The sequence below is a fragment of the Delphinapterus leucas genome, chromosome 20 (assembly GCF_059928025.1).
Source record: "Delphinapterus leucas isolate spDelLeu-1000000601 "Yukka" chromosome 20, BTC_Dleu_Yukka2, whole genome shotgun sequence".
Taxonomy (NCBI): domain Eukaryota; kingdom Metazoa; phylum Chordata; class Mammalia; order Artiodactyla; family Monodontidae; genus Delphinapterus; species Delphinapterus leucas.
Window position 1 is genome coordinate 43,353,014 of NC_143148.1, and position 22,319 is coordinate 43,375,332.

The following is a 22,319-nucleotide window of genomic DNA, read 5'->3' on the forward strand; positions in this document are numbered from 1 at the left end:
GTAAATAGAGCTGCAGTGAACATTTTGGTACATGACTCTTTTTGAATTGTGGTTTTCTCAGGGTATGTGCCCAGTAGTGGGATTGCTGGGTCATATGGTAGTTCTATTTTTAGTTTTTTAAGGAACCTCCATACTTATTTTAAATTTTATTGAAGTATAGTTTGTTAGTTTCTGGTGTACAGCACAGTGATTCAGTTATACATATATATATTCTTTTTCATTATAGGTTATTATAAGATACTGAATATAGTTCCCTGTGCTATAAAGTTGTTTATCTTGTTGTTTATCTATTTTATATATATAGTAGTTTGTATCTGCTAATTCCAAACTCCTAATTTATCCCTCCTCCCCTTTGTCCCCTTTGGTAACCATACGTTTGTTTTCTGTGCCTGTGAATGTTTCTGTTTTGTAAATAAGTTCACTTGTATCATATTTTAGATTCCACATATAAGTGTTATCATATGATATTTGTCTTTGTCAAATATCACTTAGTATGATAATTGCTAGGTCTATCCATGTTGCTGCAAATGGCATTATTTCATTCTTTTTTATGGTGTGTAGCATTCCATTGTATATATGTTACCATATCTTCTTTATCCATTTATCTGTTGATGGACATTTAGATTGCTTCCATGTCTTGGCTATTGTATACGCTACAGTGAACATTGGAGTGCATATATCTTTTCAAATTATAGTTTTCTCTGGACGTATGCCCAGGATTGGGATTGCTGGATCATATGGCAATTCTATTTTTAGTTTTTTGAGGGACCTCCATACTGTTATCCATAGTTGCTGTACCAACTTACATTCCCACCAACAGTGTAGGAGGGTTCCCTTTTCTCCATACCCTTTCCAGCATTTATTATTTGTGGACCTTTTAATGATGGCCGTTATGACTGGTGTGAGGTGATATCTCATTGTAGTTTTTCTTTTTAACTTTGTAATTTTGATTTGCATTTCTCTGAAAATCAGTGATGTTGAGCATCCTTTCATGTGTCTCTTGGCCATCTGTATGTCTTCTTTGGAGAAATGTCTATTTACGTCTTCTGCCCATTTTTTGATTGGCTTGTTTATCTTTTTGTTATTGAGTTGTATGAGCTGTTTGTATATTTTGGAAATTAAGCTCTTGTTGGTTGCATCATTTGCAAATATTTTCTCCCATCCTGTAGGTTGTCTTTTCATTTTGTTTATGGTTTCCTTTGCTGTGCAAAAGCTTATAAGTTTGATTAGATCCTGTTTGTTTATTTTTGCTTTTATTTCTATTGCCTTGGGAGAATTGACCTAAGGAAACAGTGCTACAATTTATGTCAGAGAATGTTTTGCCTATGTTCTCTTCTAGGAGTTTTGTGGTGTCGTGTCTTATATTTGTCTTTAAGCCATTTTGAGTTTATTTTTGTGTATGGTGTGAGGGAGTGTTCTGACTTCATTGATTTGCATGCTGCTGTCCAGCTTTTCCAACATCACTTGTCGAAGAGACTATCTTTTCTCCACTGTATATTCTTGAAGGAGTTTGTTGAAGATTAATTTAATTTAATTTAATTTAATTTAATTTCTTTGCTGTACGCGGGCCTCTCACTGTTGTGGCCTCTCCCGTTGTGGAGCACAGGCTCCGGATGCGCAGGCTCAGCGGCCATGGCTCACGGGCCTAGCTGCTCTGCGGCATGTGGGATCTTCCCGGACCGGGGCACGAACCCGTGTCCCCTGCATTGGCAGGCGGACTCTCAACCACTGCACCACCAGGGAAGCCCTGTTGAAGATTAATTGACCATAGGTGTGTGGGTTTATTTCTAGGCTCTCTGTTATGTTCCACTGATCCATGTGTCTGTTTTTATGCCAATACCATGCTGTTTTGATTACTGTAGCTTTGCTGTATTGTCTGAAGTCTGGAAGGATTATGCATCCAGCTTTGTTCTTTTTCCTCAGAATTGCTTTGGCAATTCTGGGTCTTTTATGATTCCATATAAATTTTAAGATTATTTGTTCTAGTCCTGTGAAAAATGTCATGGGTAATTTGATAGGGATTGCATTAAATCTGTAGATTGCTTTGGGTAGTATGGCCATTTTAACAATATTAATACTTCCAATCCAAGAACAGGAAATATCTTTCCATTTCTTTAAGTCATTTTCAGTTTTCTTTATCAGTGTTTTATAGTTCTCAGCATATAAGTCTTTCACCTCCTTAGTCAGGTTTATTCCTAAGGTTTTTTTTTTTTAAAGTGATTTTAAAAGCGATTTTTTCTTTTTACTTTCCCTTTCTGATATTTCATTGTTAGCTTAAAGAAATGCAACAGATTTCTGTATATTAATCTCGTATCCTGCTACCTTGCTGAATTCACTTATTGGTTCTATAGTTTTTATGTGGAGTCTTTAGGGTTTTCTATATTTAGTACAAGGTTATCTGCATATAATGACAGTTTTACCTCTTCCCTTCCAATTTGGATACCTTTTATTTCTTTTTCGTGTCTGAATGCTCTGGCTAGGACTTCCAATAGTATGTTGAATAGAAGTGGTGAGAGTGGGCATCCTTGTCTTGTTCCAGAGTTTAGCGGGAAGGCTTTCAGTAAAGTGGTATAGTTTAGGTTTGCATTTCCCTGATGGCTAAGGATGTCGAGCATCTTTTCATGAGCTTGTTGGCCATTTCTATATCTTCTTCGGAGAAATGTCTCTTCAGAATCTTTGCCCATTTTTAATTGGGTTATTTGTCTTTTTATTGTTAGTGTATTTGTTTTTTAATTTAATTTAATTTCCCAAGAAGTTATTCATATACATAGTATTACAAAGCTAATTCAAAGATCCATAGCCCCATCCTCCTTTCTTACCCTCCATTCCTACTCCCCATCAGCAACTACTATTTTCAACTTGATTTGCTGCTTTTTTTAATGTTTCTGTGGTACATTAGGCTTGCTTCTGGGCTTCTTAGGTTTAATGAATCAATTTACCATCCAAACCAGAACACTTTTGAGAGTGAAAGAGGACACTATTAATAATTATACCAGCATAGCAGATGTAAACCATACTAACCTGGGCAAATCAGGACCATGACCCTAGGATTCATTCAGCTGCTTTCTAGGATCTAAACTTGTGTTGCCATTGCCTTGTTAGTTCTTTTTGTTCTGATAACTTAATGCCATTTTTTAATCCCTTTCCTGACAGGAAAGGGAGGGAGGGAGCAATGGTGTGTGTATGTGTTTTATTGTTGGCGGTGGTGGTGTTTTCTGGGCCACACAGCGTGGCATGTGGGATCTTATGTTCCCTCACCAGGGATCGAACCCACGCCCTCTGCAATGGAAGCATGGAGTCTTAACCACTTGACTGCCAGGGAAGTCCCATAAATGTGTTGTGTTTTGTTTTTGCTTTTGGCCACGCTATGTGGCATGTGGCATCTTAGTTCCCCAACCAGGGATCAAACCCGTGCCTCCTGCATTGGGAGCGTGCAGTCTTAACCTCTGGACTGCCAAGGAAGTTGTATGTGTTTAACATGCCAGCTTTCAGGCGGCAGCCTCCATTCTTCCCTCTCTAATGATGGAGAAAGTAGGTGTGGAGGACATGTGTGACAAGAGTCAGAACTCTTCTGGTTTTAAGCAACAGAAACCTAGTCTGAACTAGCTTAAGCAAAGAGAACTTTTTAGCCTACCAAATCCAAAGAAGGGCCGAACAACACTGTTGTGGGAAAAGCTGGGATAGATCTGGTCGTCATTGACTCTTAGAATCAGGAACTGAAATGCTGCACCTCTTGTCTCTGTTTCTCTTGCATTTCGCCTTCATTCTCTCGCACTGGAGTCCAGTTTTTTCCTATGACAGCAACATGGCCACTGACGATGGCCCACTGTGGCATCTTAACATCCAACACTCAGAGATTCCCTCTCTGGCCCCAAATGCAAAAATTCCAGGGAAGAGACATAATGCTCCAGCTAAGATCAGATGCCCATCCCCAAGTCAACCAACTTGGCTGGGCCAGGTGGGGTGTATGGGGCTGCTGGTTTGTGTAAAACCGTGTTCAGCCTCCACCATAGCCATTTGTGAGAGGAGAGCCTGGGCCCAGTGCCTAGGAGTAGGGCATAGTCCCGTAGATTTCCTCAACAGTAATTTGGCCAAATCCGTATGACATTAGTGATGGATTTAAGAAGTAAAGCTGAAAAGATTAGTACTCAGTACTCTGCTGTTTCTGCTAAAATATAAATGTTCAGCTTTTTCTAGTGATAACATAAGTGACAGTTTGGAAGACCTAGCATTTAAAACTGCTCCCTTTCTGCCTCTTCTGCATAATCATTTACATAGATTTACATATGTTAGAACTTGGTCCGTCTTCCTCTTCTGCATCAGATGCTATTTTATTTTCTGTAGGATAGCTTTCTCCTTACCCTTCTTAATCTGATCTAAAATAACCAAGAAGGAATTCCCTGGTAGTCCAGTGGTTAGGACTCCGCACTTCCACTTCAGGGGGCACGGGTTCGAGCCCTAGCTGGGGAACTAAGATCCCACATGCCACGCGGCACAGTCAAAAAAATAAATTAATAAAAAATAAAATGGCCAAGAAGAAGGTACTGTCATTTAAGCACAGAATTTTGGAATGTTACAGCTGTAAGAGGCCTTAGAGACTATTTCATTTATATTTCACAAAAATTTCCTTTGGCTTATTAACCCCATGAGTTGCTTCTTTGACATAAGGTCTCCATGGTCAAATAAGTTTGGAAAATGCTGTGTACAGCTGTACACTCCCCTCGACATTTGGTGCATGTTTGCCTTTTAGGGGGTCTGAGAAGCCCTGCAGCTAAAATCAACAGTTTCCTCAGTTCCTCGGCCATTTAGCAAGGAACCCTGTTTTCATTATAAGCATGCCAAGTAATAATGTTCCGTGGAACATACTTTGGGAAATAATTCAACCATCTTATTTTATGAATTGAGGAAACGAAGTTCATGAAGAGACTGCAGTTCTGATTTTCCAAAGCTAATGCCAGGAAGAATTAGCACTCGTTTCCACTTGTTGCTGGGAGCTCATGTTGGCCAAGTGCTCATGGAAGTATAGTATCTCTCCCTCTTCCTCTTACTTAATTCACTCATCCACTGCAACAAGATTTATCTTTTTATCAAGGATGTCTTAGGTAACATCATCAGGGTGAGCTGGAGCACAAGATAAGCACCAGGTTTGGAAACATCAGCATCAGATCAGACCCCACATACTTTTTTTTTTTTTTTTTTTGCAGTATATGGGCCTCTCAGTGTTGTGGCCTCTCCCGTTGCGGAGCACAGGCTCCGGACGCGTAGGCCCAGCAGCCATGGCTCATGGGCCTAGCCGCTCCGCGGCACGTGGGATCCTCCCGACCAGGGCACGAACCCGTGTCCCCTGCATCGGCAAGCGGACTCCAGGGAAGCCTCCAACGTACTTTTATTGTTACAAATTATTATAATGAATATTTTAGAGTTTCCCCTTTTTATTCTCCTGAAATGAAATGTATAGCTACGTAACCTACATGTATATTTTAAAAATCAATATAATGTCCCAACTATAATACAAAGAAGGAATAAAAGAATACTAGTTTATAATAAAATAACATATTTTAATATATAAATGTCTAGGCCAACTCTAAGATATAATGAACTATTCAGTTGCTCTTATATGTAGAATCATCATGAATGTAACAGCTACAAATACAAATTAATAATAAATATCTTGTACTGGCAACTCAGAAGTACACTGTGTAAGCCTGATTTTCCAAAATGGTAAACTCTCTCTGTAAAATTCCAAACAAATCAAAATACTATCTCCTCTCACTTCATATGGTACTTGCGTTCCTGAAAAATTCAGTGTATATTAAAACCTGGCAAAAATACTTTTATTGAGCATTTATTATATATATGGTAGCACATATATCTAAGTGCTTTAATTAATTCATTTAATCTTCATAATGATCCCATTTAGGTACGACTAATATCCCCATTTTACACATGAGGAAACTAAGACAGAGAAGATAAGTAACTTGTTCAACAACTAGTAAGTGGCAGCATGGTAGATGACCCCAGGCAGTATGGTTCCAGAACTTGTGCGCACACGTTCTGTGACTGTCATCTGAAGGACTCAGGAACTGAGTCACTTGGGCATTTCCTGCAAAGATCATGGCTAACAGAAGGCAGCTTCAGATCCTGGAAACCTGATACCAGAAAGGAAAACAGGTCAGACTCTCTCCTTACAGCTTATTTACTGTCTGTCCCCAAGAACGATGGAGCAGGGAGAGGGGAATGTTGAGGCCAGCCTTGGACCCAGATGCCCTGACCTCCCAGTACCTGACAGTGTGAACTGTTCAGAGAGCAGAGACAGGAAACAGCTCTGGCTTCCTTTTTACTCTTCCTCATGTACCACTAGCCCTTGCCAAAATCATGGGCCAAACTGGACTATGCCATCCAGCAACTTCCCATAATGGACACAGAACTGAAAAGGCAGGGAGCTGAGAAAAACTGAAGGAGACCAAATGCCTCTGGGACTGCCAAGCTGGGAAGTGAGAGTCTTGGGACTTGCCTCCTGCCCTGCAGCTTGATCAGGAATCTATTCTTCCTCTGAGAGTGATTGTGCTAATAATCAGATGGGCCTCTGGATTGCAAAACCCACTTATCTTTGCTCTATCCTCTGAAAGGGAGGAGTTCTGACTAAGTGTACCCTCCTTGGGGTGACTTAAAATGACAGTCTGGATTGATGCTCTGGGGCCTGTTCCAGCTCATTGCTTATCGCCCCACTGTTTGTTTGCTCTTAGCAAATCTGCTCCAAATAAATTTCATGCTCTCTGAGGTTTAGTATTTAATAATGTAACTAACGTGTATTAGGGGCTTACTGTATGCCAGGCAGGGCACTGAGTTCTTTACATGCATTATCTCATTGAATCCTAACAACCCTGTGAGATAAATACGCCTATAACCCTATTTACAAGTAAGAAAATTGAGGTCCAGAAAGTTTACATTTAGATGCCCAGGTCAGACAGAAGAGAGCTGAGTATAAACCCAGGTAGTTTTACTGCCAACTTGGCTGTTCTGAAGGAACTAATTAGAACAGGCCTGAGATTATACTTGAGGAAGAGGTAAACTGTTACAAGTATATTGGGACAAACCTGGGTTCCTAGGACTTCTGTTTCCTTAACCACTGGGACTTTCTTCTACTCTTTAATTCTCCTGAACGGCAGCTATTCAGTTACTCAGCATGGTAAGGGAGCAGCCAGAGGGATCTTTCTGAAATGCAAATCTGCTAAAGTCCTCAGGTAACATTTTTCTCAGTGGTTCCCTGTGGTTCCTAAGATAAAGACCAGGCTCCCTAATATGACATACAAGGCCCTTTAAAATCTGGACCTTGCTTGACTTTATAACTGTCTCTCCCGAGCTTCCCTCTTGAGCCCTCAGAACTTCGTGCCAGCTCTACATAGCCTGCGTACTATTTCTTGCCTCCAGATCTTGGTCCATACTGTTTCTTATGCCTCAAATGCCTTCTCCTCCTGCCCCCGACCTGTCCATCTGATAAACTTTTGTTCACCCTTTAGGACTCTAAATGTTAAAAGCCTTTTCTCATTTCTCAGGCAAAATTAATCCTCCTTTCTCCAGGCTCTACAGTACTTTAAATATCAGCTCAAGACTAGAGTAGATATTGTAATGCTTTGTTCACATCTGATGTCAACAGGGGACAGCCCCTGAACACACCAGTCACTTCTTTAAAAAATTGTGGTAAAATATACATAGCATGAAATATACCATCTTAACCATTTTTAAGTGTACAGTTCAGTAGCATTACGTACATTCATGTTTTTATGCTGCAATCACCACCATCCCTCCACAGAACTCTTTTCATCGTGTAAAACTGAAACTCTGTACCCATTAAATACTAACTCTCCCCCTCCCTCAGCCCCTAGCAGTCACCATCCTGTCTGTCTCTGAATTTTACTACTTTTCCATTCATTCTTATGTTCCCCAAATCTAGCACATTGCCTTGCACAGAATAATGCTTAATAAATGTTTGTTGAGAGAGTGCATGAAACCTCTTCTCTAAGATGCATGGGACAATACATCTCTTAAGTTTCTTTGTACCTGCCTTTGCAATAAAGACTTCTTAGATCTTAAACTGGAAATTCTGGGGCTTCCAAACTCTTCCAATTCCCGAACTCTTCTGTTCAGGTTTCCCAAGAACAGAAGTTGTCCAAACAAATTCTCGTTAGGAGGGAATTTTACCTTCCTTACTTGGAAACGCCTAAAGTTTTCATTGCAGTTGGGTTGTAGACATGTTGTCCCCAAATCAGCTGGGAGAGGGAGTCCTGAGGCACAGTGACAGAATGAATATTGACGAGCAGCCAGAACTGTCTGCATTTCAAAACTTGGCTTCACACACACACACACACACACACACACACACACACACACACACACACTCAATGTATATATATATGTACATTGCTGTCAAAATTTTAGCACATGTATTTTCCTTAATTCCTCCCATCTGTGTGAAGGTTTCTGCCATAATTACAGCTAACCTAGTAAAAGAGGCGCTGCCTGCGTTTTATCCTTTCACTTTCTTACAGATGCCTTTTGGGAGCCTGTAACTTTCTGTGTCATCAGAATTACACTCCAATACACATGTTTAAGATTTTTTTTTTTGACACACCACACAGCGTGTGGGATCATAGTTCCCCAACCAGGGATCGAACCCGTGCCCTCTGCAGTGGAAGTGCAGAGCCCTAACTACTGGACCTCCAGGGAAGTCCCAAAGAACATATTTTAAAAATATTTTGGAAAAAAGATGCAGTCTTAATTTGTGCATCAAAACTGATTTTGGGGGCTTCCCTGGTGGCGCAGTGGTTGAGAGTCCGCCTGCCGATGCAGGGGACCACGGGTTCGTGCCCCGGTCTGGGAAGATCCCACATGCCGCGGAGCGGCTGGGCCCGTGAGCTATGGCCGCTGAGCCTGCGCATCCGGAGCCTGTGCTCCGCAACTGGAGAGGCCACAACAGTGAGAGGCCCGCGTACCGCACAAAAAAAAAAAAAAAAAAAAAGATTTTGACCCAGTCCCCTTGCTGGAAAATAAAAACCTGGTTGTCGATAGTTAAGAAAATTCCAAGAAGTGCAGCAGGTCATGTCCCAATCCTGTCACCCTTGCTCTTGGCACTTAGATTCTTCATGGGCAGAGTCGTTGTAGTGATCCCTTCTTTGGAAACCATGACATATCTCTTACTGTCTCCTACCCAGTGTTTTTTCCTAACATGCTGCACTGCTGCATCCTGGCTGCTCATTAGAGTCACCTGGAGAGCATAAAAAGAAATTAAAAAAAAAATTTTTTTTAAGCCCAGAGCCCCTACCCCTAAGGTTCTCATTCTTACGTGTGAGGTGGGGGCCCAGGCGTTTTAAAAGTTCTCCATGGAATCGTACTGTGCAGCTAAGGTAGAGAATCACTATGTTAGAATGATGGTGTTGCTCAGAGGCAGAGTCTGGGCTGTGTAGCCATACTTTGGTGTGGGTGGGCAGGTTGCTTTTTCCAGCCTAGTCCACGTCTATTCTATGCTATGTGTATATTAGCACATACTACCAACCCCACCAGAGCCTCTGATGTGTCAGTGACTGTGGTTTTCTCTGACCTTTGGTCTAACTCTATAACCATTTGTTCCTGAGGCATCTTGCACAGAGCACTGAATTCCACTAAGCAGAACCCCTAAGGAGAGTGGCCTGCACTTCCCTCATGGCCAATCAAGCTGGACCTGAGGCTGTGTGAGCCGGGTGGGCCTGGGGTGATGCAGGATGCCCCAAGCAAACCAGTGCCCCAGAGGAAACCCAAACCTTGCAGTCAGCCAGCAGCCCAGTTGCTGTTCCCCCTCCTCCCTAACCGGGCCCCATCCAAATAAACTGCTTTGATGGTGCAGGGAAAAGGTCAAATTCTCTCCATAGCATCCTCCTGCGTATTGGATTTCCTAGTTAACTGCACGTGTTTAAAAACAGGGTTTGCAGCTAGACCTGACAGATGCAGGTTTGAATTCTAGCTGTGTCCTTCAGCAAATCACTAAACCTCTCTAAATCCCCTTTCCCTAATTTGCAAACTGGGCCTAATAACACCTACCTCGTAGGATTAAATGAGATAATGTGCGTGAAGGGCTCGGCGCAGTGACTGAAGCGTAGTAAACACTCAGTAAATGGTAGTAGTGAGCCTTTGCAGGCGATGTCTAATCCCTTGTGGGAGGCGTTAGGTGCAGAAAGGGAGCAGAACTGTGCTCCCTCAGCAGGGAAGCTTCGAGGGCCAAGCAAGATGAAGCCCTTTCCCCCCAGACGTGGTAATTGAGTACAATTTGAAAGCTGGGATTGTAATCACCTTCTAAGGACAAAGCGCCCCATCACTTCTACAAGCAGCAGCCTGCTGCCTCTGCACATCCTCCGGCCATTTTCCCCTGCCTTCTTTGTTCTGTTTCCATGCCTGTGGGGGTGTAGGAAAGCTGCTGCCTTCCTCAGGTTGCTATTTAAAGACATTCTGAGAGATGCTGCCACCGCTGCTCCTAGAGCCACCGCGGCTGCTGCTCCCGTCCCTGCCACAGCGAGTGGAGAGTCCCAGCACCTACTTTCTGTTTAGGATCCCTGAGCTGTCACCCCTCCCAGGGGTTAACCATGAAGGCCATCTTGGTGTTTGTCCCTAAACTGCCCAGACTGTCTACATCCCTGTAGCATTTGGGGCACATAACCAGTTAAAATTTCCTCCTTATTCTTCAATGAAAATCACGCATGATACCCCCCTCATCCCCTCCCCACCCATCTCCAACTTGCACTTGAGATGCCCTCCTTATTTAACAGCCAGACACAATCTGGAAAGGGTAAAAATGCCATTTATCTCTAGGTCTAGCAGAGAAAAATACTTTAGGAATAAAAGGTTTTTGAAAAGCTCAGTAACCTCCAGTTAACAAGAATGCCGCCCTGAACTTCAGCATGTTTGAGATTCTCTATCTGTCAGGCATGGATAGGAATCTCTTAGACATTAGTAATCCTGTCTTTCTTTGCTGACCCACCCAATGCTTTTCAATGAAGTGTCTCAAAAGCCCGGTCTTTCCGTTCGAATTGGTCCTGACTTCTCTTTTACAGACCCATCAAAGTGAACTTTGGGGTTTTATCAGTAAAGCATTTATTCTTCTTTAGACCAGAGCACCCTGAATGAGGTCCAGATTGTCTACCTCCATTCTGCTTCCCCAATTTATTTGTTTCCTGCCCATTATCCTAGAGAGGCTGCTCGCCTCCAAGACCTCAGAGCCTAGCTGCTCTCTGCTTGTCCAGGAGAGTCCTTGCTGGTGCTTTCAGCTCTGTGCAGTGGCACAGACGGTGTTCCTGACCGTCAGGTACCGACTCTGGCCCTGATACCACATCACACTGCATGGAGTCTCTTCCCCTCTTTTACAGCCCTTCCCTTTTCTTCTAACTCTCCTCCATTTATTCATCTTCCTGAGCACTCTTTGGCTCCTGCTCTCTATTTTTCATTTTCAGAGCCGTGCCTTTCCCCTCATTTTCTTAGCCGCTTGGTGGTAAACCCAACTACCTCAGTGTCAGAATAATAGTAGCAATGATACTTTGAATTATTGATCACCACGCTGTGATAGCAAAGTACTCTCATATGCATGATCTCTTTTGATCTCACAATAAACCTGTAAGGTAGGCAGTATACGTGCTTTATGCTCCCCACTTCGTGGTAGTGAAAATAATAACCACTTGCAGAGGCAGAATAATATAGTGGTTAATAAAGAGCATTGGCTCCGAGTCAGGCTGCCAGGGTTTGAATCCTGCCTCCACCTGTCACTAGCTGTGTGGGCAAATTGGGGATAATAACAGTACCTCTCTCTGTTGTGTTGTTGTGAGGATTGAATTACTATAGATAAAATGCCTAGAACCACACCTGGCACATAATAGGTACTATGTGAGGATTAGCTATTGTTATCATATGTTCGTTCATTCATTTGTTTGTCAAAGGTTTACTACATGCCAGGGCCGCTGCATGCCAGGCTGTACTCGAGGCCTCAGTGATAGAAGAGCAGCAAGATTGACAGTCCTGACCCTCACAGAGATCACAGTATTAGTGCCGCTTCTGCAGCAGCCATCACTTGCAAATCCTTGTGCTTGGATCTTTATAGACAGTAATTCTCACAACAACCTTCAAAGGAGGCAGTGTTATTCCCATTTTACAGAGATCTCCGGGGTTCCGAAAGCCGAGGTGGTTTGCTCAAGATTCTCCAGCTGGTAATTGGGGTGTCAGGATTCACTTCACCCGATTCGCCTGCCAGCAGACCATTAGGTTCGACTGTCCATGTCTGTCTCTCCCAGATGGTGGTGAGCTCCTGAAGGCTGGAGCTGGCCCTCATCACCCAGCATGCTGAGCATGGTCTTCTGCACACAGTTCGGGAAATGTCGGCTGGCTTGTGCTCTGTTTATGATCCTTGACTCTGTCCCATAACTAGTCTCTTCTGATTACTCTCACTTCCCTCAGCCACCAAGCCGTATGTTGGTTATAACATGGAAGCACAGTGGTCAAAATGAGCGTTCTCAGAGGTGGACCTACAGCTTCCTTATACCACACCTAATGCTTATTTCAGCACGTCTTTAAACAGAATTATTTGGATTCTGGGGTCTCCTCTTCTTCTGGGCCCCAATCTAGAGAACCTTTTTGTCTGCCAGGCTGGTCTCCAGCCACCAACTCCAGTTCACTTGTTTCTCGTGTCTGCTCCTGCCTTTTATTTCAATGTCTGACTTCCCTGTTCTTTGTCTGTTTTTGTCTTTGTGCCTAGTACTTACTTCTTAGCCACAAAGGGAGCCACAATTCTGTTAGCTCTATAGAAGACTGAATTTCTAAGTACAATTAGTGTATGCTAGCATTTAACTTTTTAATTCTTTTATATTTAGTAACCCATTTTTTCCCTAAATATTACAGAAGTATAGGTGGGAAGTCCTCTGCTAGATCACACTTTCTGGAATTCTTATTTCTGTAAATGTCTCATCTATCACCATTTGTGTTGTGTCTTATTGATCTCACAAAATAATACCAAAGAATAGCAGTTTCATTCACCTAAGTTCCATTTAGAAGTGTGGCTTTTAAAATATTAAAGTTATTTCGAATGTAAATAAATCTACTAATTGCTAAATGTCTTTACTAATGGAGTTTGTGTTAGAGACGTAGTCTGACTAAAGATTTTTTTTCCTTCCTCTGTTTCCCAGATATTCTGGGTTGTGGTTAATATTGTTTTTATAATCAAATAAATAAATTTAGGAACTAAAGAGAAGAAAGATATCCGCCATGTATTTCTTCTTTAGGTCTTTTTTTTAAATTAATTAATTTATTTGTATGTTTATTTTTGGCTGTGTTGGGTCTTCGTTTCTGTGCGAGGGCTTTCTCTAGTTGCGGCAAGCGGGGGCCACTCTTCATCGCGGTGCACGGGCCTCTCACTATCACGGCCTCTCTTGTTGCAGAGCACAGGCTCCAGACGCGCAGGCTCAGTAGTTGTGGCTCACGGGCCTAGTTGCTCTGCAGCATGTGGGATCTTCCCAGACCAGGGCTCGAACCCATGTCCCCTGCATTGGCAGGCAGATTCTCAACCACTAGCGCTGCCAGGGAAGCCCCCTTCTTTAGGTCTTAATGCAGAGATACAACCACCACTCTGGGTGTGTTCGGGGTCAAGCTCATTGAAAGTCAAACACTGTTTTCCTGCTTTTCCATTGTAAGTGCACCTGTGTGCCCAAGGCAGTCTTTTGCTCACACGGTCCCCTTTTCAGTATGTTTTGCCAAGCCACGTCTAACCCTAAAGACTGCCCTTGTCCCTGAAGCATCAGCTTTGTGTGCTCCAGGGAACTGGCACCTGGAAAGGGAGGAGGAGGGATGGAGGAGAGAAAGTGTGTGTGTGCATGTTGCACTGACACTCTAAATTCTTTTAATAAAGGACCTGAACCCCACCCCTTTCCAAAGAGTTTTCAGACTAGGAATCCGGGTACTTCTTTAAGATATCCCCGGCCCACCCCACTCACACCCTCCACCTCCACCTTTCCCTGCAGTCCTGGGGCCTTGATGCGTGGGGGGATGAAGAGCAGGTGTGTTGTACTCTTAATGAGAGGTTTCCTCTGTGGGATTGCCTATATCCTGCCCACCACAGAGGCTCCTGTGAGTAACTTTACCTTTGAACTCTCCTTGTATTCAGCCCCTGATCCATGGGATTTGGTGACAGTCCCTGGCTGGCGGGAAGCTTTGATCCTTGGGGAGTCCAGAGGAAGTCCTGTGATGTGTGGGATCCCAAGCGCTACAGGGATGGGGGAGAAGCTGTTCCAGGGTGGGTTGCTAAGATAGACCCATTAATTAAGAAGGAGTCTTTGCCTAACACTCAGTTACCTAAAAAAGGAGATCCGGTAACTGAAAACAAGGAACTCAGCACCCCTCAAGTACAAAGTGGTGTTTGCACAAGCATTATTGTTATTTTAAGGACACAGCAGTGCCAAGGAGAAAATTCCTACCCATACCAGGAAAGAACAGAGTACCTTAGCAGACCAGAATGCCTTAGAACTTTCCTTTTTAACAAGGAAAAGAAAGCTAACCTTACTTTGAATGTTAGGATGCTCTAGCAAAAAATCTCTAAGATATTTCTGACTAGGTGAAAGATACCTCTAGAAAAAAAAAGATGACCTTGTGATAAACAGTGGGAACACTAGAATTTCTATATAAGAGACACTGGGCTATAATTTGTTGGAGAGAGTGTTAGGAGCCTTGTCTTTAAGCTCTATTCACATAACAAGCATGCTGGGTTTGCTTAAACTCTGCAGTTATTTGAGGTGGCTTGAGAGTGAGGGGACAATAAAACTTCCCCAGGCCACTCCTTGGTGCCACCCATTGGCTACAGATGAAAGTCAGAGCAAAGGCCCTTTCACACGGTAGGGAAACGTTCTTCCTCCATCCACCTCTGCAGGCGGAAATCACTTCCTTTGCTTCCACAGAATCACCTACACTCATCTCTTAGATTGAGGATCACACTGCCTAGTGTGCGTGTCTGCCTCCCCGCTGGCTGTAGCTGCCAGAGGGTAGGGTTCGTGCATTATTCACCTTTTTATCACCAGCACACTGCCTGGGCACGAAGTAGGCCCTTGATAACGATTACTGAGTGAGTGAGTAATCATGAATCAGTAGCTGTGGGGAGCCATCCTCTTTCCAGAATCGTCTCTCCTTTTCACACTGCTGGCCTTGAGGAAAGAGAAAGCTACGTTATGAAAGAGCAGTCGGGCATAGTGCACAGTCAGAGGCAGACGCCTGCGCTTGGAGACCTGACTCCTGTGTGACCCAGCAGCTCTGGGAGAAAACCCAGGAGACAGCTGCACAGCAGAGATGGGGCAGCATCTTTGTGGGGTTTGCCCACAGGATTCAGGCACTTAATGCCGCGACATTGGGCAAAGAGCACGGAGAGTTGTCTGCAGGGCCAAGTGCATAATATGTGGGGCCCAGTGCCAAACGAAATTGCGGGGTCCCTTGTTCAGAAAAACAAGGAAAAAGTGCCGTTTGAGGGGTTTTTTTTTTTTTTTTGGCAGTACGCGGGCCTCTCACTGTTGTGGCCTCTCCCGTTGTGGAGCACAGGCTCCAGACGCACAGGCTCAGCGGCCATGGCTCATGGGCCCAGCCGCTCTGCGGCATGTGGGATCTTCCCGGACTGGGGCACAAACCCGTGTCCCCTGCATCGGCAGGCGGACTCTCAACCACTGCGCCACCAGGGAAGCCTGCCCCTGAGGTTTTTAAATATAAAGTATTCTTCCTTTCTTCCACAGTCTCTCTCTCCTTTCAGTTGTCAAGGTGTTTATTATTTGCTATTAATGTTGTTCTAAGTTGAGAACCTTTTAAATGTTAGACTATTAGCATGGATTTTACTGTTCATCTTTATATTGTGCCAGTGCCATGCTGATTTTAAATGCAAATGTGAGTGTGTTGACCTCGTATGTGGGGTCCCTGAAATTATGCAATTTGTATTCTGTAGCTGGTACATGCATATGTATTCCCTGGTTTCCCAGCATTGTTTCAGTGGATGTTCTTAGAAGTTTTAGTTTTTACCAAGTAAGAAACTGGCCAGGAATAGCATGCATGCATGCCTTCTTTCATTTATAAATATTTTTTAGATATCTGCCATGTGCCAGTCACTATATGAGGCATTGGGACTATACCAGGGTGAACAAGGCAAGATGTGATGTCAGTGTCAATAGTACATGTGAGCTATTGAGGAAAATGTATTTTTAATTACACAATAAATATTTAAATTACCATTGTGATAGGGGCTACAAACAGAGCTAGCTATAGGCAGGGTAGGAAAGCCTACCTAGATGGGAGCTAGGGAGGCATCCCTGAGGAAGTGGCATTTCAGGCTGAGGGTGAGTAGGAATTGTAGGGTGAAGAGTAAGCGAAATGTCTTCCAGGCTGAGGAAACAGCCTATGCGAAGGCCTTCAGCTGGGAAGGAGTTTTGCTCAGACAAGGAAAGGAAGAAGGCCCACACAGCTGGAGCCCAGGGTACAAGAGGGAGACCAGACAGTGACCTGGGGGGCTGGTTTTGTGTACCCCGTCCCCTACCTTCCTCCATCCAATCCCCAGTGCCTGTGCTATTCGAGAATATCAAATGACAGAAAGAGCTCTTTCTGTATTCTTTAGCAAGTCCAAGATGTGTGATGCTACACACCTAGTGTACTTGTGTGGAATGCTTAGGGGACTGTGGGGCTAAGACCCACCCCCAAAACTGATAAATTTAACTACATCACAGATGTAAGTGTACTTGTTACCCACTGAAGTAACCACTTCCCAGCATTCTGTTCACCACCTTCAGTTCACTTCCTTTTCCTAAAATGTGACCTCTGCTCGAACCTCTCTTCATACACTCTCTCTGCTCTCAGAATACGTACCGTGTTCTGTTCTGTATTGTCCTCACTTATGTACATGACTTATCCTCCCCACCAGAGCATAAGCCTTTTTAAAGGCAGGTTCTATATCTCTTTTACCTATTAAATGGCCTTAGGAAAATCTTTGTCTAGTAGTTAATTCAGTTTAATAAAAAGCATTTATTTTTTAATAGGTTATATATTCATAGAATGGTACAAAAGGATATATAATCCCCCCCATCTCTCCCCAGTGTCGCTTGCTGAAGGCAATCAGTATTTTTGTAGACGTAGTCTGTGTTTATAGTATATAGGCTGTTATATATATTTATTACATTGTTTTTATGAAAAGCCATAAAAGTGAAAGAATGAATGAATGTCTCCATTCTCCTATTTCTTTTTTTTCTGATCTTCCTCCTTTTTTGAAATTGCACACTGCACACTGGTACAGCCTTCAATATTCAGCCAACTCTTGAAGTTCCAAAGTAGTGAGAGGAAAAATTTTTAAATCCATTTGAACCAATTATTGTCAGAGATGTTTACATATGGTGAAACAAACCCAATTTGGTACACGTTATTAATAAATAGCCACGGCATAGCGTAGTGGCTAACATTGTAGGCCCCATTTCTTCTAAGCGAAATACAAAACCCAGGAACTATAAAGGAAAAAAACTGATAAATTTAACTACATCAAAAATGTAAATTTCGGGCTTCCCTGGTGGCGCAGTGGTTGAGAGTCCGCCTGCCGATGCAGGGGACGCGGGTTCCTGCCCCAGTCCGGGAAGATCCCACATGCCGCAGAGCGGCTGGGCCCGTGAGCCATGGCCGCTGAGCCTGTGCGTCTGGAGCCTGTGCTCCGCAACGGGAGAGGCCACAACAGTGAGAGGCCCGCGTACTGGAAAAAAAAAAAAAAAGTAAATTTCTTATCTGGAAAATAAAATTTCACAAAGAAAAAATGCCAACTAGGGAAAAAATATTTGCAATTCATATGATAGGTAATGGACCTCTCTTTTTCATATACAGAGAGCTCTTACAAATCAATAAGGAAAATTTGATTACACATACCAGAAAAAAAAATAGAAGTAGTTGATGTATCTATTAAAAAGATGAAAATTTAAAACAGCAAGATGCTATTTTTCACTTCCTGAATTAGCCAAGATAAAGAGTTTGCAATATATATCACTTATGAGAATATGGGGAAATAGGAGTTTTCAGAGTGATAGGTAAAAATATAAATTATTACAACTTCTCTGGCCTAGCTATCAAGATTTTCAGTGTGCATTACCTTTTGACCTAGGAATTCCATTTCTGGATATTTGTCCTACAGATACCCTTGTACATGTCTGCAAAGATTGGGTACCAGAATGTTTATTGCAGCAATATTTGTAATAGCAAAAGATCTTCAAAATATGTTGGGTATGGGGGGAATCATGGTACATAACAGTGTAGCACAGCGGTCCCCAACCTCCGGTAGCAGTCCATGGCCTGTTAGGAACCGGGCCACACAGCAGGAGGTGAGTGGCTGGCAAGCGAGTGAAGCTTCATCTGTATTTACAGCCACTCCCCCTTGCTGGCATTACCGCCTGAGCTCCGCCTCCTGTCACATCAGCGGTGGCATTAGATTCTCATAGGAGCGCAAACCCTACTGTGAACTGTGCATGCGAGGGACCTAGGTTGCACGCTCCTTATGAGAATCTAATGCCCAGTGATCTGAGGTGGAGCTAAGGAGGTGATGCTAGAGCTGGGCAGCGGCTGAAAATACAGATTATCATTAGCAGAGAGGTTTGACTTCACAGAGACCATAATAAATCAGTTGCTTGCAGACTCATATCAAAACCCCATCAGTGGGCTTCCCTGGTGGTGCAGTGGTTAAGAATCCACCTGCCAATGCAGGGAACACAGGTTCAAGCCCGGGTCCGGGAAGATCCCACATGCTGCAGAGCAACTGGGCCTGTGCGCCACAACTACTGAGCCTGCTCTCTAGAGCCTGTGAGTCACAACTACTGAGCCCACGTGCCACAACTACTGAAGGCCGTGTGCCTAGAGCCCGTGCTCCGCAACAAGAGAAGCCACTGTGATGAGAAGCCCGTGCACCGCAATGAAGGGTAGCCCCTACTCGCCACAACTAGAGAAAGACCGCACGCAGCAACGAAGACCCAGCGCAGCCAAAACTAACTAACTAAATAAATTTATTTTAAAAAACCCTATCAGTGAGTGGCAAGTGAAAACAAGCTCAAGGCTCCCACTGATTCTGTGTTATGGTGAGTTGTATAATTATTTCATTTATATATTACAATGTAATAATAATAGAAATAAAGTGCACAATAAATGTAATGCACTTGAATCATCCCAAAACCATCCCCCCTGACCCGTGGAAAAATTGTCTTCCACGAAACCAGTCCCTGGTGCCAAAAAGGTTGGGGACCACTGGTATAGCATATAATCCTGTGCTTTAAAAAAAGGGAAGGGGGGCTTCCCTGGTGGTGCAGTGGTTGAGAGTCCGCCTGCCGTTGCAGGGTACACAGGTTCGTGCCCCGGTCCGGGAAGATCCCACACGCCTCGGAGCAGCTAGGCCCGTGAGCCATGGCCGTTGAGCCTGTGTGTCTGGAGCCTGTGCTCCGCAACTGGAGACGCCACAACAGTGAGAGGCCCGCGTACCACAAAAAATAAGAAATTAAAAAAAATTAAAAAGAGAAGGGAAGTGGTGCAGTGGTTAAGAATCCGCCTGCCAATGCAGGGGACACGGGTTCGAGCCCTGGTGCAGGAAGATCCCACATGCCACAGAGCAACTAGGCCCGTGCCACCACAACTACTGAGCCTGAGCTCTAGAGCCTGTGAGCCACAACTACTGAGCCCACCTGCCACAACTGCTGAAGCCCGAGTGCCTAGAGCCTGTGCTCCATAACAAGAGAAGCCACTGCAATGAGAAGCCCACGCACCGCAACGAAGAGTAGCCCCTGCTCACTGCAACTAGAGAAAGCCCGCACGCAGCAACAAAGACCCAACGCAGCCAAAAATAAATAAAGTAAATAAATTTTTTAAAAGAAAGGCGGGAAAGGGGAAAAAGGCACATGCATATATATATGCTTGTAAATACCTAGAATATTTCTCAAAATTAAGAATGATATCCTCTGAGAAGGGGAAGTAGGAGTCTGGGGTAGAAGAGAGACTTATTTTTTTAATATGTACTTTTTTGTACTGTATTACCTTTTCAGTAAAAGTAAAGCAACACAAGCCCTGAATGTTTAAAAACTGGCTCTACCCCTTTTTTAGCAGAGTAACCTTGGGAGGTTACTTAACCCTCTAATCCTGTTTCTTCATCTGTAAAGTGGGGCTTTCCTTTCTTTATATGACTGGCATAAAAATCAGATAATATATGGAAAATACTAGTGTAGTACCTGACCCAAAAAATAGTAACTTTTGAGGCAAAGGGCCCTCAACCAGGAGTAACTTTGAAAGTGGCTGCAGGCAAGACATGTGACCCCCTGTGACGTGGAGTCTTCAGTCCCTCATTTGACTAAATGATCCCTAAGGCCCCTTCCTCTGAGTTTCCCTGTTCTTCTGCTAGAAGAACCCATTTCTTGCTAGAAGTTCTGGCTCCCAAGCCAGGAGGACTTGGGACAAAATTAGAAGCTCCTGGGAGTAGGTGCTCTGGCACCCTCCCAATTCCATATCAGACCATCAGATCAGAGTATTGGATGTGAAAAATGGGTGTGACTGTGTCTATGGAGTCCTCTCTTGCTTCCCATTGCAGAGTTGGAGTTGAAAAAAATTATAGTGACTGAGGGAACGACACGGACATGAAACAATGGTGGGAAAATTTTAAAGTAGTGGCAAGGAAAAGCATGGTTGCTGAAGAAATAGCCTCCTGCGTTCCATTAAGATAGGTGCCTGTTCTGTGGGTGTCACAGAGGGCTTTGTGGGAGCTGGAGAGGAGAATGCTGGTAAACATGCTCTCAGGAGCAGCCGTATCTGGGCAGTACTGCCTGCCTGTGGTCCTGAGGTCTGTGCCATGCCTTGGAACTGAAGGGAGGGGTCTGGGGCTAAAAGGGAGCAGCAGCCACCAAGGCCAGTGTAGTGAGGGGTCAGCAGTGCATGAGAAACCCAAAAGGAAGCCTACCTTAGTACAGCTGCCCCACTCGATCTCCAACCTGCAAGGGCCATGCGTTATCTTCTTAAAGGAGCCTGTGGGTTTCCTCACAGAGCTCCTCAGACAGGAGAAGGCAGTTAGGTCATTCTGAGAAATGTTGGCACAGTAGACAGATGGCCATGACTCTGTCTCTCTCATCCAGGTGCTGAGGGACGTCCTCAAGGATCTCTACCACCTGCTGAAGCACGTGGTACGTTTGGAGTCCGATGACGTTGCCAAGCTCCATGCCCAGCTGGCCCTGGAAGAGCTGGATGAGATAATGAGAAACTTCCTGTTCCCACCACAGAAGCTGGAGAAAAAGATCATGGTCCTGCCATAGACCAACCTCAAAGGACATGGAGGAGGCAGAGGGACCAAGCAGCCAGAGCAGTGCCCAAGCCTTCCAGCAGGTGGCCCCACTGCCCCTTTGGTGCTGGCAATATGGCTACCCCCGGAGGTGGCTTTATGTCTCTGGTCCTGTGTGTCTTCGGGCTGACCCTCCTAAAGCACCTATTTAGCCATCCTGCATCCAGCCTGAAGTGTGTGCCGATAAAAGAAAAAAAATTACAGATCTCATTAACCTGCACATTTTTCACTGTCCTGTAGCATTTAGAGAAGGATGTCTACCTGATGGCAGTATATTTTTAACACAACCGGTGGATTCTGATTAATTGACCATTCTCTTGCAACTTGAGTAGAAGAGGTTGGCCCGCCCATAGGTCACATGTCTTGATATTCTTTCATGCTGAGATTGTCCCTCTTGTAATGAGGAGCAGCCAGAGCTGGTCATCCTTGGATGCTCAAGAGGCATTTCAGGGTACAGAGACGCAATTGTAGGGAGGGAGGGAAAGGAAATTGTTATCAAAACATGCAAAACTGGAATAAAACTATCTTGGCTGGAAAGAATAACAGGTCTGAATCTGGTCTTCTGCTTTTGAGATGGAAAGCTATGGCACTGAGGATTTGATCTCCAGAAAAGAGAATCAAGCTGATTGAATCTTCCAGAGAAGAAAGGTAAGTGCTGTGTTTGCCCTCCCAGGCCATTTTCTTTCACTCCCTCTGCTACTGTTAGCACAGAGTTGCCCTGATTATAGGAGAAAAGAGCCACAAACATCTCAGATGAGAGAGTTTATATCCCGCCTTCAGTCTTCTCCTTGAGAAAGAGGAATGCTTAGACAATGTGTTCATGCTAAATGCCTGTTGGAAAGTGCATTATGTATTGGTGACCTGATGCCAGGTTTACTGAAGTCATTTCACATGTAGCACTCTAGACGTCTTTTTATCTATTTATATATTTTGGTTACTGAATTTTGATTGCAGCTAA

The 22,319-nt window shown here is 43.9% G+C and overlaps 1 protein-coding gene across 5 annotated transcripts in view; it reads left to right on the forward strand.

Moving 5' to 3' along the window:
* Positions 1-21,339, forward strand: part of TANGO6 (transport and golgi organization 6 homolog) — a 181,899-nt gene extending 160,560 nt beyond the window's left edge. For 2 of the 5 annotated variants that reach the window (XM_022583341.2, XM_089902384.1), the window contains one exon: positions 21,159-21,339. In XM_022583341.2, the coding sequence (XP_022439049.2) occupies positions 21,159-21,335 (177 nt within the window). In that variant the 3' untranslated portion in view covers positions 21,336-21,339. Of the gene's footprint in view, positions 1-5,920; positions 18,491-19,382; positions 19,892-21,158 lie in introns of those variants that run through there. The other 3 variants (XR_016390871.1, XR_016390872.1, XM_089902385.1) reach the window with 3 other exon arrangements.
* The last annotated feature ends 980 nt before the right edge of the window (positions 21,340-22,319 follow it).